Source organism: Blastomyces gilchristii (genome assembly GCF_000003855.2).
Source record: "Blastomyces gilchristii SLH14081 genomic scaffold supercont1.4, whole genome shotgun sequence".
Taxonomy (NCBI): Eukaryota; Fungi; Ascomycota; class Eurotiomycetes; order Onygenales; family Ajellomycetaceae; genus Blastomyces; species Blastomyces gilchristii.
In genome coordinates, this window is record NW_003101679.1 from 2406881 (window position 1) to 2423035 (window position 16155).

The 16155-nt window shown below is 30.2% G+C and overlaps 1 protein-coding gene across 1 annotated transcript; it reads left to right on the forward strand.

The window, feature by feature from the left end:
- Positions 1 to 15593: 15593 nt before the first annotated feature.
- BDBG_16682 (uncharacterized protein) lies at positions 15594 to 15854 on the forward strand (the record flags this gene model as incomplete). Its single annotated transcript, XM_031724577.1, has 2 exons — positions 15594 to 15702; positions 15727 to 15854. 2 exons carry the CDS (start codon positions 15594 to 15596, stop codon positions 15852 to 15854), a joined length of 237 nt encoding a protein of 78 aa, XP_031577372.1.
- Between the last annotated feature and the right edge of the window lie 301 nt (positions 15855 to 16155).

A 16155-nucleotide genomic window follows, 5' to 3' on the forward strand; every position in this document is an offset into this window, starting at 1 on the left:
TCAGTGATGCCTTTTTAATAGACTGCTTAATATCAGTGATGTGTTTGACTTCTTCTCATCTAACTGATATTTATCATTGCTATCATTATATTCATTCTATATTCAGATATATCAATATCAGATTTCTTTTGAAATCAGTGATTTGTCTTATTAAATCTATCAGATGAGAGAGTTTGAAGAGATCTAGTAGAGTAGAATTCATGATAATATTCATTTTCAGAATCTTGATAAAACTCTGATAAATTTATAATATGAATTTTAACAAATTGCAGGAATATAATTTTGAAACAAAGAAAGTAGTTTGATTATTAATATTAAATTAATGTACATTGTCACTGATTACAGCTCTTATTAATATATCTCTTTTTAATAATTCAATCACATCTCTTTATTTTATCAAGATTACTCATTCACTTCATTTATATCTTTTCAACTACGCAACTTTTTTCTACAAATCATATCAGAAAGTAACATGTTGTATCTGTTTAATTAAAATCTGAAACACTATCTGCTATCTGTCTCTAGACAAGAATTTGAGAATGATCAATCAGAATTTCAATCTCAGAACTCTCTTTTTCCAGAAACTGCAAATGAAGATTTCACTGAAAGTGATTCTGATAATGATGCTTCTGATGAAGAAGTATTGCTATTTTCAGTAAGTTTATTACTTTTGATATCTCTATTGTTATAATAACTAACATTCTCTAAAGACAGAGTCATATAATGAGAATGCTGCTGATAATATTAAGTATATTGAGTGACTTTTGAACACAGCTACTCAGAAGAATATTTTCAAAAATGATGATTAAGAGAATTCTGATAAGTCAGTCACTGATGATATTAAAATATCAGTTGCTGATGCAATTGCTGTTACTATTACTGATTAATTTGTTGATTCTGATTTAGCAATTGGTATATCTCATAAACATAGTAACTTTGAAATGAATTCATTTATTCTGATAATGAGACTCTGAGCTGAACAGTCAGATATTTCTCAAAAAAACTACAAATCATTAATGTAAATTCTGCATTTATTGAAGAATACATCACTGATAAGTCTACTCTCAGAAGATCTCTCAACTCTGAAAAAGTAATACAGAGCACAATTTCTGATTTTATCAGTTAAGAAAACCTCAATTTCAATAGTATTATCAATACAAATATCAACTCTGAGTTCTGCTCAGAAAAATCTCACTGAATTCTTTATGAGATTACTCTACTTCTAAAATCTGATTCTCTTGATATCTGCTCTTCTCAAATTCCCAACTTTTCAGCAATAAATGCATATAGAAATGACAGAAATTGTCAACAATTTCACAGAGTTATGATAATCTCACAGTTAAGAAAGCTTAGTTAAATATTATTCTAATGACTTTGCATGATATTCATCAAATAAACCTATTTTTTCTTCTGATTTTATTCAGTATCAGTGTGAGAATCTTGAATGTGTTTGCAAAGCAGAGTTAAATGATACATCTCATATTGAGAGAGTGTATTTTATCAGACATGATCACTGACATTCGGATATAAGGTCTTATATAATAGTTCTGAAAGTTTAAGAAGCTGTTCACTATACTCTGCAGACTGTACAAAGATTACTGTTCTTGAATTCATCATTTAGTCTCTTCAAAATAATCACAATAAAGAATGAAATGAAATATATCTCAATTACTCAAGTTCTTGATTAACTTAATATTTATATAAATACAGTATTTGAATCAGGTTCTGATCTGTCAGTATATGAGAGTCAAGATCAGTATTTTCTTCACTGAGTCATGAGAATTGAAACTGAAGTTGTTAAGATATAACTATATTACAAATCTTCACTGATTCAGACTGAGTTGAAAATTGTAGCATATGAATAAGATCTTTTGAAAAGCATGTTTTATTCTGATATACAAGTTATTTTCCTGTCATATCAATTATTTATTGATGAATTTGATTTATATCAGAACATGTATCAAAGCTTGATGAGTTTTTATTTAATTTCTGCACTGAGTGCTGTTGAACATTTAAAGTAAAATAATATTTTTACTCTAATCTTTGATTTTCATAATATCAATTTTTCTGATACAGTTGCTGCATTATCACAAGACTTATCTATATTGAATTGTGAGAGAATTATGATGAATATTGATGAAAAAAAGAAGAGAGTGATTGCATTTTATATTGCATTTCTTGAAGATATGCTGCGGTAAAATAGTAATACAGAGATCAAAGAATTAACAGTAAGAAGATCATGCTGAAACTGCTTTATTAATGATAAGAATCAACTGAATCTGAACTATAATCTATACAATAACAGCTGATTTCACTACTATATATAATATCTTCTGGCTAAACTGAATGATCTGCTGAATCTCACACATAGAGACTAAATATATCAAGAGCAAGAAATGATATCACAGACTGTATCTCTTTTTCAGATATATTTAAGTTTGAATTTAATCTCTTTTTTCTCATCTGATTCATGTCATAGTGAGTTCACTGATATATCAGAGATTTTGCACTTATTGCTGATCAGTACTGTCTTATCACTGTATAATCAGCTAGAATACTTTTAAATACTGTAGATATTCTCTTTTTCTCACAGTTGAAATCATCTACAGTCACTGATCACTCATCTTAAGAAGTATCAGCTTCAAGAACATGCTCAAGCTTCAATCATTATATCTCTTATCTTGCAGTGTAAGCTCAGAGAGAAATGACTCAGTTCAGTGATTAAGTAGATTATTTCTGCAGCATTTTCAGCATCAAATCAATCATCTATTGATTTTATTATTCAGATATATGCAGTCATTATAAGAAGTAATAATCTATTAATATCTCAATTACTGAGAGAAAATGATTCTGAAGTGACTTATTAAATTATACGGAGAGCTCACTGATAACTACAATTTCTTATTAAAGTAGCAGTAAGAGTAGCAGTGATATTTAAGCTATCTTAAGCTAGTTCAGTTGTTAGTCATCAGTCATTCCCTGCTCTAACTATGAGCACTGTCATCACACATATCAGTGATTATATAAAAAAACCAAAGCTTATATAATATATTAAGAGATAGCTGAATATGCATATTAATTTATACTATATTAAGTAGATTAAAGAATATATAGTATTCAATAACTGCAATGTTCTGATGAAAGAGAACAAGCATCAGAACTATAAGAATCTAGTACAGTGAATAAATTATTAAGATATATAAAAGACACTGCTCTTACAGAAGAGCTTTTACTGAACTTTGTAACTAGTATTAAAAGATTTCTTTGACAGCTCTGATATATGTCTGATATATAAGATTCAAGATTTGTATACAGTTTATTCAGTACTGTTTAATAATCTGCTGAGAATGAATAAAGAAGCTGAAGATAAGAATAATAATTTACTAAACTACTCTATCAAGTTAAAGTTAATAAAAGATTATATTACTCTGAACATTTTTGATCATCTATTATTAAGTAAGATATCAGAGAAAGTCAGTATATAATATATAAATCTCTTCAAGCTTGAATTACTTCATTCATTTCTTAATAAGCTACAAGAATTCTATGACACTGATTGAAATAAGTTCTCAGTTTTGAAACCAGATTATTATTCAATACTTTTCTATAATAAGTTAATATTCTCAGTTCAGTATGTCTATTCAATCAATTAATTAATCAATCAGTTATTGACTTGCTATCATATAAATCAGAGATCACATTCACTGAATCTCTCTCATGAAAGAGAATATTATTCAATATCAGAGAGCAGAGCTTGATCAGATTATAATTATATTTATTCATGAAATAAGTGAAGTTAAGTGAATTTTCTTTACACTTATTTCTCTACATCTTGTCATGCATGATTATCTACTGAATCTGCTGATTTTACAAGAGAATTCTGATAATTACACTATTATTAGACTGTCAGTGATTTGAAAGACAGTATTGTATAACATTTTAATACAGAATAGTGATAAAAATGATAATCATTTAATATATAAGTCTTGAGTAATAAAATATTTGTATTACAATTGAAATATCTCATTTCTTTAAATAGATAGTTGATGAATAGTAGCTGAGTAATAGCTAACTAGCTTAATAGTATATTGATTTCACTGATAGAACAGTATACAGTATCTCATATTATCTTAGTAGTATTCTGATGATAGCATCTGTCAATTATATAGTTACTGAGTAGTGTCATGATAATATTAGAAAGTTCTGCACTATCTCAACATTATCTTGATATTTAATATTCAGTAATGTGTTACTGAATATAATGATGGAATATGTGTTACAATCAGTGACATATGACATGAGTGAAACGGTGAATTTATAGTGTAATCACTGTAAATTAACCCTACATTCTTCCCGTATGAATAGGTTAGGGTGGCACGTGACTAGAATAAATGTAGTAATCATCAACACCTCTCCTTGCTACACTGTGACCTATAAGCCGCCACCCGGAGCCTTTCCCATTCTCAAATCTTTCAAAAATGTAATAATAATTAATTACATCAATCAGACTCTGATTTCTGCATTAGAAAAGACATTCATACAGTAATAACTATAAAAATCAAGAAATACATGCAAAATTCATTGATCTGCTATATCATTATTATCATTCAATTATTTCTTCTCAATTTTCTGAATGTTAATTCTTTTGATAAAATCTTCACATGCAGGCTTCATCAGTGACTTGATAAGTCTATCAGCTATGTTCACTATAGAATTAACATGTTTTATCATGATTTCTTCTTTTTCAGTCAAATTGTGAAGAATATAATATCTCATCTCAATGTGATATAATCTTTATGTTAAGAATTTCTCCTTTACTAGATTGATTACTTTCTTATTATCAACTTATAGATGTGAGTATATTTTTGCTTTTTCATCATTCATCAATCTGATGTCATATAATATATTATTCAACTAAATTATCTTATAAGCTATCTCACTAGCTACAATATATTCAGCTTCTGTGATTGATTTAGTGATAGATGTCTGTCTCTGCAATTATTATGAGACTGATGACTTATTAATCAATATATTATAATCAGTAGTCAATTTGTATTAAGAATCTGCTCCTGCTCAGTCTGAATTGCAGTATATTACAGAACTCAGACTCTTATCACTGATCTTCTTTCTGTATAATATATTATAATTTTTCATCTTTTTGACATAATATAGGACATGCTTCAACACTGTCCAACATGCTTTGTATGAATACAAGTTAAAATGTGAGAGATAGTTGACTGTGAACATCAGATCTGATCAGCTGCTCGAGACTAAATATTACAATAATTTCAATTCTTGATGATATCTTGTAGCTGTAAAGTTATCATTCAATTCTCTCTTCTCATCAGGTGAGAATTCCAGTTATATGCTGACTGTCATCAGAGTGTCAGCTGGATTTATCTTATTCAAGCTGAAATCTTCAAGAATCTTCTTAATATAACAGCTCTGTGTAACTGCTAGATCATCATTTCTCTGGTATTTGATCTTCATTTCAAGATATGACTTAGTCTCTTTGATCTTCTTTGTCTTAAATCTCTTTGCAATCTTTCTTAATACTCAGTTTAATTGCTGTTCTTGAGATTCTGTCATCTGACTATCATTGACATGCAATATTAGATAGATCTTATAAACAGAGTGATATAGAAATCTACTGTCATAAGATGATATCTTGAATCTCAATGTAGTCAGATGCTCTGTTATGAGTAAATATTATATTCTTATACCTTGCTTCATTTTATATAGACTCTGATGAAGTAGTCTCACTTACTCTTCTATATTATGTTTAATATCTATGAGCAGTTGTATATAGATAATCTCATTCTGAGATAATATATCATTCAAAAACGCGGATACATAGTCAATTGATTTAATATTCCATTCTTTAACAGTTGATATAGTGAATAGAATATGTGATATAGACTCTGATATCACTGCAGTATACAATCTTGTATAATTAATACTCTGCTGTTGTAAGAATTCTCTAATTATTCAGTAAGTTCTGAAATGAATGATTTCTTCCTTATTATTGAATTTCTGATCATATACTCATTTATCTGTAAGAATATCTATTTTCAGAGCCTTCTCAATGATAATATATATCTTCTTCTATTCAAATATCTTAATCTTCTTTTTCATTGTCTTATGTCAATAGTCTCAGTCTGAGCTTCTCTTGACTTCTGTCAGTGTAGTTGATCAGTCTGTCAGAATACTTAGAACAGAATCATTCTTATTAACAGAGTCTTCAGACTCTTTATTCATAACAAGCTATGTCTCATTATTTAGAAGATAGATTGAATCAATTGCACTCTTCAAGTTCTCATTGACAATTATCTTCAAAACATCTGACTTTTTCTTTATAAGTCTTCTTAGAAGGCAGTATTACTATCTCTCTCTGACATTCAGAATATTCAATTTATTAGACAATTCTGTAAGAGGTCTACGCTGAATAGATTGATATGATATTGATAGGTCTTATATAACAAAGAGAAAAACATTAGAGAAGGAAAGAAAGAGAAAGTGTGAGAATCAGTGATCAGAGTGAATATTTATACATGTACACAGTAGCGTACACAGTGGAACTTCAGAGTGAAAGAATAGGGGTTTTTGTACATGATGAAGCTTCAGAGTGAAAGAATAGAAATTCTGTAGATTTTTAACTGAGGATCAGTGACTGAGAATCAGAGCAGTAGAAATCTGTGAAGTGTAATGAAATAGTCTATATGATTGATTGAGTGCAGCCCGTCACATTAGTCTTCCCTCTCTTTCTTGATCATATGTAGCTCTCATTGATCAAGAGCTGTGATCTCAGATAACACAGAACACAGAGTTGAGATCAGACAATTATAGCAGACTCATTTCATAAGATATTGTCAGCTGCAGCTGCAGAATCTCTTATCAAGAATATCTTCAATCTCTCATTCAAGTTTATTATCTTCTTCTATGATTTCTGGCAGCTGTCAGTTGAAAGTCAGTTAAGAAGAAAATGAATTAGTGACAGTGCAGCAGAGCAAGCTTGTATGAAAGATATTATAAATCTCTGATAATGTATCAAGACAGTAGTTATGACTGTCTAGAACTTCTATCACTTTATACTTTGTGAAATAGTAATTCAGTATGTGAGATGAGTGTGTGATTTATATATTCTTAAGATTCAATTATATCAGATCTTCTATCTTATATTGCTTAGCAGAGTCTTGATAAACATTGATTCAATCTTCTTAATTTCATTTATCACTCATCATTAAGGCTTCTGCTTAATCACAGATATCTCAGAGTTTTATTACTACATTGTCAATAATCTGAATTGAACTGCAGAAATTCAGTGTGAAATGTATGATCTTTAGAAGATTCAGTACTTTCATATAATATTTATGTATAAGAAAGAACAGGCTCATACCTGTTGAAACAGCATCTCAGTCATTGATAATAACTTCAGTGTGTAGAAGAAGATCATATCAATTATCTTATAAGTAGTTACAGAACTTATAAAGATAATTCTTTATAATCTGAATTGTTTATTCTGATGCATCATTGATCTCAGAGTGATAGACAGTTAACAGACAGTGTATAATCTTGAGAACTTGACAGATTCTTGTTCAGAGAATGCTTATGAATTGACAGCTCTAATCTGATACTATAGATCTCAGTAATTCATATATCTGATAGAATAGACTTCTTAGAAATGCTTCAGTGACTTGTTCAGTATTTATCTTATCACAGAGTTTCAATATTATACTCTTACTCAATCAGTTCACAATGATCAGAACATTTCTACAGTTCTTACTCTGAGAGAGATCAACAGTAAAGTCAATTATCACATCTCATCAGATTCTATCAGAGATATTAAGTGATTTCAGCAGGTCTTTTCTATGATTCTTTCACAAGATGATGAAGAAATAATAGTTACAGTTTCAGATGAAATGTCTGATACTGTTTAATATCTCAGATCAGTAGAACTCTTAAGAGATTATTTAATACAGTTATTCTCACTCTGAATAGCTGATCATACAAGAGTCATGTATCTCTTATATTTTTCAGATGTATAAGAGTTCAGAGTGAGAGACTCAGTGTCATTTACAGAATCATAGAGTGTTATTATTATCAATTAAACATTCTGAGATATTGATTCTTATATGTAGTTCTGAGAGAAATCAGAATGCTTCTTATTCTACTGTTTTGATAAGTGCTTGAAGAAGCTCATCAGTTTGAGCTGCTGTATATCATAGTTCATCTAATATAGATTCAGAAGAAGTTGAGATATCAGTGACAGTTCTAATCTGAGAAGTATGTATAGTGTCATAAGCTATTTTATCTTGATTAACTACTATCTTCAGATTCAAGAGCTGATGCTCTCAGTTCATTCAGTGAGTATCTGTTACATCAGATAGCATATCTTGCTTCTATTATAAGAGAGCATCTGTCATTGAGTTCTGACTGCCAGAACAGTATTGTATTGTAAAATGAAAGTAGCTTAAGAACTTAGATTATTACATCTGTTATTCAGTGAGTTTACAGATAGTTATAAAGTGCTTGAGATTCTTATGATCTGTAATTATCTCAAATTTGAAGATGCTTCAGAGTTTAAAGTCTCATTCTTCTAGACAGTATGCAATTATGAGAAGTTTCTTGTCATAGATTTCATAATTGCATTCAGTGAGACTCAGTTTCTTAGACATGAAGACACATAATTGTAAGATATCTTTATTATCATATTGCAATATAGCTTCTTCTGTGATATAGTCAGAGAAATCAGCTTTAATAACTATCTCACAATCAGAATTGAATGTTATCAGTAGAGAAGTATTAATGAATATCTTCTTTATCTGTATAAATGCAGCTTCAGTGTCTGCTGATCATTGAAATACTGAGTCTTTCTTAGTAAGTTCTGTGAGTGATCTTATAATATCTGAGAAGTTTTGTATACACTGATAGAAGTTAGTGAATTCAATGAAGCTTTATACATCTTTCACAGTATGTGAAGCCTCTCACTTGAGAATGACAGAGACTTTCTCAGAATTCATTTGAATTTCCTTATCAGCTTCTATGATGAAACCTAGGTATTTTATACTCTTGACTTTGAAGTCATACTTGTCAATATCTATTAATAGTTCTGTCTCTTGTAATTATTGTAATATCTTTTACACATGTTCTTGATATTCTTTTCAGAATTCATCAGTGAAGATGAGAATGTCATCTAGATATACAGATATAAACTTATTAAGAAAATCTCAGAGTACTCAGTTGATATACTTCTGAAATGTACTGAGAGTTTTAGTCAGTTCAAAGAGTGTGACTACTCATTTGAAGAGACTGTAATATGTTTCAAATACTGTAAGCTATTCATCTTCTTCAGTGATATGAATCTTATGAAATGCAGTGATGATATCTAGCTTTGTAAATCATTGAGCTCATCTGATACATGCTAGGGTTTCATTGATAAAAGATAAGAGATAGTAATCTTTCTTTGTCAATCTGTTCAGATCTTAATAGTTCACACAGAATCAGAGTTCTTCATCTGACTTCTTTGCAAAGAGAATAGAAGCTGCAGTGAAAGAGTTGTTAATATGTATAAATCTCTTATTCAACAGATCATTGAGTGTCTTTCAAAGAAGAAGAAGTTCATCTTGAGACATATTATAAAGAAAGTCTCATGATAATTCAGAGTTCTTATTATTCTTCTTTTCTAACTTGATACTATGATTCACCCCTGAGTCTTGTAAAGAAGATATATTTATAATATTATCTTGTCAGAAGATATCTAGATATTCATGATATTATTGAGAGAGTTTTATGTAAGAATCTGTTATTATAGTACAGAATAACTTATCTGAAGCTTTCTTGATATTGACCAGACTGATGAAATAGATTGATATATAATCTTGCTATCAGTGACTTTATCAGTGACTCTATCAGTGATTTTGATGATAACTTCTTTTTCAGAGTATTTTATAAGTGTTGACAGAGATCTGTGTAAGATTCATAGTCTTGTGAATATTATCTTTGTGAATTCTATCATTGTTAGAGAATATTAAGCTCCTGTTTTAAGTATTCAATAAGATGACTTGTTCAGATAGTCAGATAAGTTCTAGTATGAGATTATAGTCAAGATTATTAACTTTGTATGCATAGACATTTTCACATTGATGTTCTTTAATATCTATGTTTAGTTTCACCATGTAATGAGTGTAATTGTCTTTTAAATCATCAAATCCTGTGAGGAGTCAGGGTCTTGATGAGAGAATACACTGAAGGTTATAATATCTTATGATTGAAGATTTAATCATTGTGTAATGACATAGACTGCTGTCTATCATGGCTTTTATATTATACATATTATCTATCACAGTAGATACAAGAATTGCATTCATTGTCATTTTCTCTTTAAATCATTGTTGTCTGACCTCTTCAAGATCCTGCTTGTGAATTTGAACAGAAGCTAATCTTTTCCCTGTTTCATCAGAGTATTCTTATAGTTCTCTTCTGAATTCTTCTCTAATGTAATATGATTGACACAGACAGATGTTGATTCATTCTTTGAGTGAGAAGGCATATAGACTGATTGATAGTTGAAAGCAATGTGTCTTGATCAGTTACAGTTGATGTACACTTCTCATTAACATTGATCAGTGACTTCTTTGAGAGTGATCTCAGAGACTCAGAAGCCTGTTCAGATGATGAAGACTCTTGCTTATATATAGACATTTGAGTCTACTCAGTTCATAGCATCTGTATCATTATTGTTATTTCTCAGCACAGATGTATGAGTGACTGAGTTATTTCTCAGTGCAAGTGTGTAAATGTTCCATCTTCTATCACTGTTCTGTATACTCTTGAGCTTGATAAGATAATCATTCAATGTTCAGAGCTGTGTGCAGAAGCCTTCATAAGTTAAGTCTTTATTTATACTTATAAGAGTCTGTAAGAGTTTGAAAGTTAATGTCTTCTTGAGCATACTAATCTTTATTCAATTCTCTCAAGATTGATCACCTGCTTCTAAGATCTTAATGTTGAAGTCAGAGATAAATGTTGTAAGAGAAGTGTTTCTCTCTCAGATGTTCTGTAATCAATCTAACACTTTCTATTATATGATAGTGACTCAGAACAGAATATCAAGATATTTGATAATATTATCAGATGTTTACAACACTGATTCACATGCTTTCATTTATGAATAAAACTTCTGTTTCACATGATACTTTAATCATTCATTGATATATCAATCTTGATTGATTAGTGAACTGATGACATCTTTATTCACACTCAGTTTCACAAGCATTTTCATTCTTCATGATGAGTAGAGAGTGAGATTAGAAGTATTGAAATATATAGAAGTATCTAAGTGTTCTTTCAGTACTTTTATATTTAATTCTGTCAGTATTGAAATTGTCTGTACAGAGGTTTCTTGTTGAGATAGTCATTAAATTTCTTCATGTTAATGTTGTTGAGTTGCATACATATCAGCTATTTATTGTTATTGTAATTTCAATATTGCTCAGAGTCACTGTGATATCACATCTATACTCACATTCAAGAGTTCTCTCATATTATTGTTAGACATAATTATATCATTTATCAGATGTGAGATATCTGTGAAGTCAGAAGAAGCGTAATTGTATGAATATCTCATACATCTATAGTGTCAGAACTCTTGAGTCTTTTGCTGATATTCTCTTTATAAGATCTTCTTCTCTTCATAAGATCTTGTTACCTAATCAGAGTGACTAATGAGCAAGCTTCTATCTAAGAACTCAGTGTCTGCTTAACTGTTTAACTGTTTCTCTATTTCTTATACATTGTTATGTGTTCAGATATCTCATTGAGTAATCATTTCTAATGAGATGATGATATATGAATAATCATTTCTAATAAGAAGACAATGAATGTTTTTCTAGTGTAAGAGGCCTACACTGAATAGATCAGTATGATATTGATAGATCTTATATAATAAAGAGAAAATCATTAGAGAAGGAAAGAAAGAGAGAGTGTGAGAATTAATGATTGAAGTAAATAATTATACATGTATGTAATAGTGTACACAGTGGAACTTCGGGGTGGAAGAATAGGGGTTTTCGTACACAGTGGAGCTTCGGGGTGGAAGAATAGGAATTCCGTAGGTTTTCAGCTGAGGATCAGCAACCGAGAATCGGAGCGGTAGGAATCTGTGGAGTGTAACGGAATAGTCTATATGATTGATCAGGCGCAGCCCGCCACAAATTCATTGAATTCTCTCACTGTATTTACAGATGTACTTGCACCCATGTTAAGAGCTTTATTAAATATGACATCTCATGCAATCTCAAGACAGCATGCAACAGGATTTCACACATAATATTGATATAATTCTTGATATTCAACCAGCTGTCATTCCTTGCTGTCAGTTCTATTCATGAGCTTATTTAATACTTTCAAATTCTTCTTGTAGATCTTGCACTTTCATTTTATATTCAATGAATAGAAGATTGCACTTCAGTTCAAGCTTTAAAAGATGTAAGTGATGTTTCTTCTCTGCATTCAAATATCTTTGTTGATATTGAGAATGTGTTAATCATTATAATCACAGCTTGTATTACTTCATCTCAAAGTTCTCTTTCTCATTCACTATTAAATAGTAGACTTTATATCTTTTCTGCAACTATTTGATTCTCATGTTCTACTGAGTCATTTAATTGTGATATGTCAGATGTAGTCATTTCATATACTATTTCTTTACTCTGACAGTAGATCTTAAGTTCTTAACTTTTGAACTCTTCTTCATCATCTCAGTGTAGAATCTGAACTTGACATTGTATAGTTATCTCAATATCTGTGATGAAATTCATTAATCTTATAGTAGATTCTCTCTTTCTCATTATAAGAATTACTCATCTATAACAGATTGCATTATCTGTTATATTCAATTAATAACTTGCATCTCTTCTAGTGAGAGTGTCATTCTTGTTAAAAAGTGTTTTTTCACCCTCTGTCAGAGCAATGAAGAATCTCATTACTGACTTAACAGCTCATATCATAGATGTGAAGATTGAATATGTTATTTTTATCTGAACACAGACTTTGCAGAATAGTAAAGCTCATTGATTAATAATTCTTATCTCTAGACATGAATCTGCTGTCATTTTTGCAATATCTGTGAGATTTAGATGTTCTAGCTTTTAATGTCATTGCATCATCATAAGTTCTATAATCTTTGTATTATTTCTGTCAGATAGTGTTAATATTGTGTCATCTTTCATCTGTAATATATTCACAGGTTCAAAATCATTACTAAGTATAGTAAACTGAATCAAGTCTCTGTATATAACTGGCCTTTTCATATCATAGATTTCATTCTCATTTAATCTTGCTGTAAATGAGAATATGTAGTCAGAAGACATAATCAATATAGCATGATTATTCTCATATATTAACTGCTTATAGGTATAACTCTGATATACAAGCTTATTCATACTCATGAGGTTGATTTCTAACTTCAGGACATAGCAGACATTATTTAACAGTATATTCATTTCTTTCACTGAAATCTTTGTATCTTCTATAGCTGCAGTGAGGACTATTATTTCATCTGTTATTTTTAACATCACTTTCATCTTCAGAGGTTTTGTCATGATAAGATCTCTGTGAGATGTGATATAAGTGCTCAATTCAGAGTCTAGAATTCAGATATCTTTTTCTATCAGATCACTCACATAGGCCTTTTCTTTAATGTAAAATACTTGCTTTATAATACTGTGAACAGAAGCAGTGTCTGTATTCTTCACATTCTTGTCTTTATTCTTGTTTCTATTGATATTAGAATTCAAATTCAAAGAACATTTCTCAGAGTATTTCTTTCAACAGTCAGTCTGAATATGATCAACCTTTTGATAATGATAGCAGGTTCTCCTGTCATTACTTCTATGTTCAGCTTTGAATTCAGTGTTCTTGTTCTTGTCATTATCTTTCTTCTTGTTCTTGTCTTACGCGTTGTTGATAGAATTTCTAGATACATCAGTATTTACTTCATTCACAGTAGAGAGCTGTAAAAGAATATCATAGCACAGATCTATAAAATTATTCTCTAAGAGTTAAGTATTATCTTTATCAATTTGATTCATTCAATTTCTTGTGAATGAGACTCAATCTCTGTTAACTTCTGTAAGCAGTCTGTTGAAAAACACAATATTCAGAATCTCATATTCTAGACAGCTATAATCAGTTCTTATAATAATCAGATATTCAATGAAAGTGTGATCTGAGTCTTTCAACTTAGCAGTTATACTAATTAACTTCTTAAACAGACAGGTTCTGCAGACAGCAGGTCTCTTAGAAAAGTTATTCTCTATGATAGTTCATAGAGTATAAGTAGATAACTTGAATTTCTTAAGTATAGTGAAATGAGTCTTGATCTGCAGAGTAATTACAGATTATATATAATTATATAATCAAAGATTGCATGCTTTTCAGAAATATTATATGTTCATGATAATATTCTTATCAAGATTATTATCTTTAAGAATATTATCAGTTTCAGACTGCTCTATAGTCAAAAGAATTTCCTCTCTTCATATTGAGTAGTTAATGAATTCAGTGAGAACTATTAATCTTTTGATAAGTCTTACTTAACTTCTGAATTCTTCAAGAACTTTTATTATAATAGATATCTTCTCTTTTCATTGAAGATATTCTGTCACATCTTCTCTTATCTCATTATCTACAGAGTCATCTCTACTGATCTTCATCTACTCAATTTCATACTGAAGTCTTGCAATTTCTAGTCTTATGCAAGTCTTCTCACTCACTGAGCTATTGTTGTTTCAGTCACTTGAGCTCTCTGTATTGTTTGACATCTCACTGATATCTTCAACTGAGTCTTTGTAGTTATTGAACTTATCAGACTGTTTCTCTGCAATGATTTTAATCAACTCAAACACTTCAGAAGCTGTCTTCTGATTTGTTATTAATATTGACAGTAATCTGTGATCTTGTGTTTACTGCTCTGACATTCTCTCATTTCTCTGTCTTGAACACATGTATTCTTTTGTTAAGTCAGATGTCTCCCTGAATCTTAGATTAATCATGAATTCAATTAATTAATAAATCATCTAGACACGCTTGTAATAATGTGTGAAGATGTCAATTTAGTACATTGTTGTAATTATTCATTGCATACAAAGAGCTTCATAACCTCTTAGAGAATAATGTTATTATGTGTATATAATCTATCTACGCGAGTTACACTAAATGAATAGATTGTGTTAGTGATTACTACATCTACTCTAGTCACGTGCCACTCCAACCTATTCATTTAGTGTAACTCGCGTAGCTAGATTACAACATAACAATGTTATTCTTCAAGAGATTATGAAGCTCTTCACAAGCAATGAATAACTGCAACAATGTGCTAAATTGACATCTTCACACATCATTACAAGCGTGCCTAGATGATTTATTAATTAATTGAACTCATGATGAATCTGAGATCAGATGAAAAGCCTGACTTAATGAAGAATTACATGTCAATATATAGAAGAAGAAATTCACAAACATCTGAAGCACAAGAAGAATTGAGTGTGAGCTTATCAACATCTGCAATGAACTGAAAAGTGACTGCTTCAGAGATGTTTGAGCTGGATGAAATCATCACAGAGAAACAGTCTGATGAGTTCAACATATATAAAGACTCAGTTGAAGATATCAGTGAGATGTCAGACAATGCAGAGAGCTCAAGTAACTGAAATGATAATAGCTCAGTGAGTGAGAAGACTTGCATGAGACTAGAAATTACAAGACTTCAGCATGAGGTTGAGCAGATGAAGATCAGTAGAGATGACTCTGCAGATGATGAGATAAGAGCAGATCTGACAGAATATCTTCAATGAAAAGAGAAGACATCTGTCATAATGAAAGTTCTTGAAGAATTCAGAAGCTAAATGTAAGAGGCCTACGCTGAATAGATTGATATGATATTAATAAATCTTATATAACAAAGAGAAAAATGTTAAAGAAGGAAAAGAAAGAGAAAGTGTAGAAATCAGTGATCAGAGTGAATATTTATACATGTATGTAGTAGTATATGTGATGAAGCTTCAGGGCGGAAGAATCTATACGCGTTCATAGTGACTGAGAATTGATGATTGTGAATGGCTGAGAATCAGAGTGTACATGTTTAATAGTGAAATG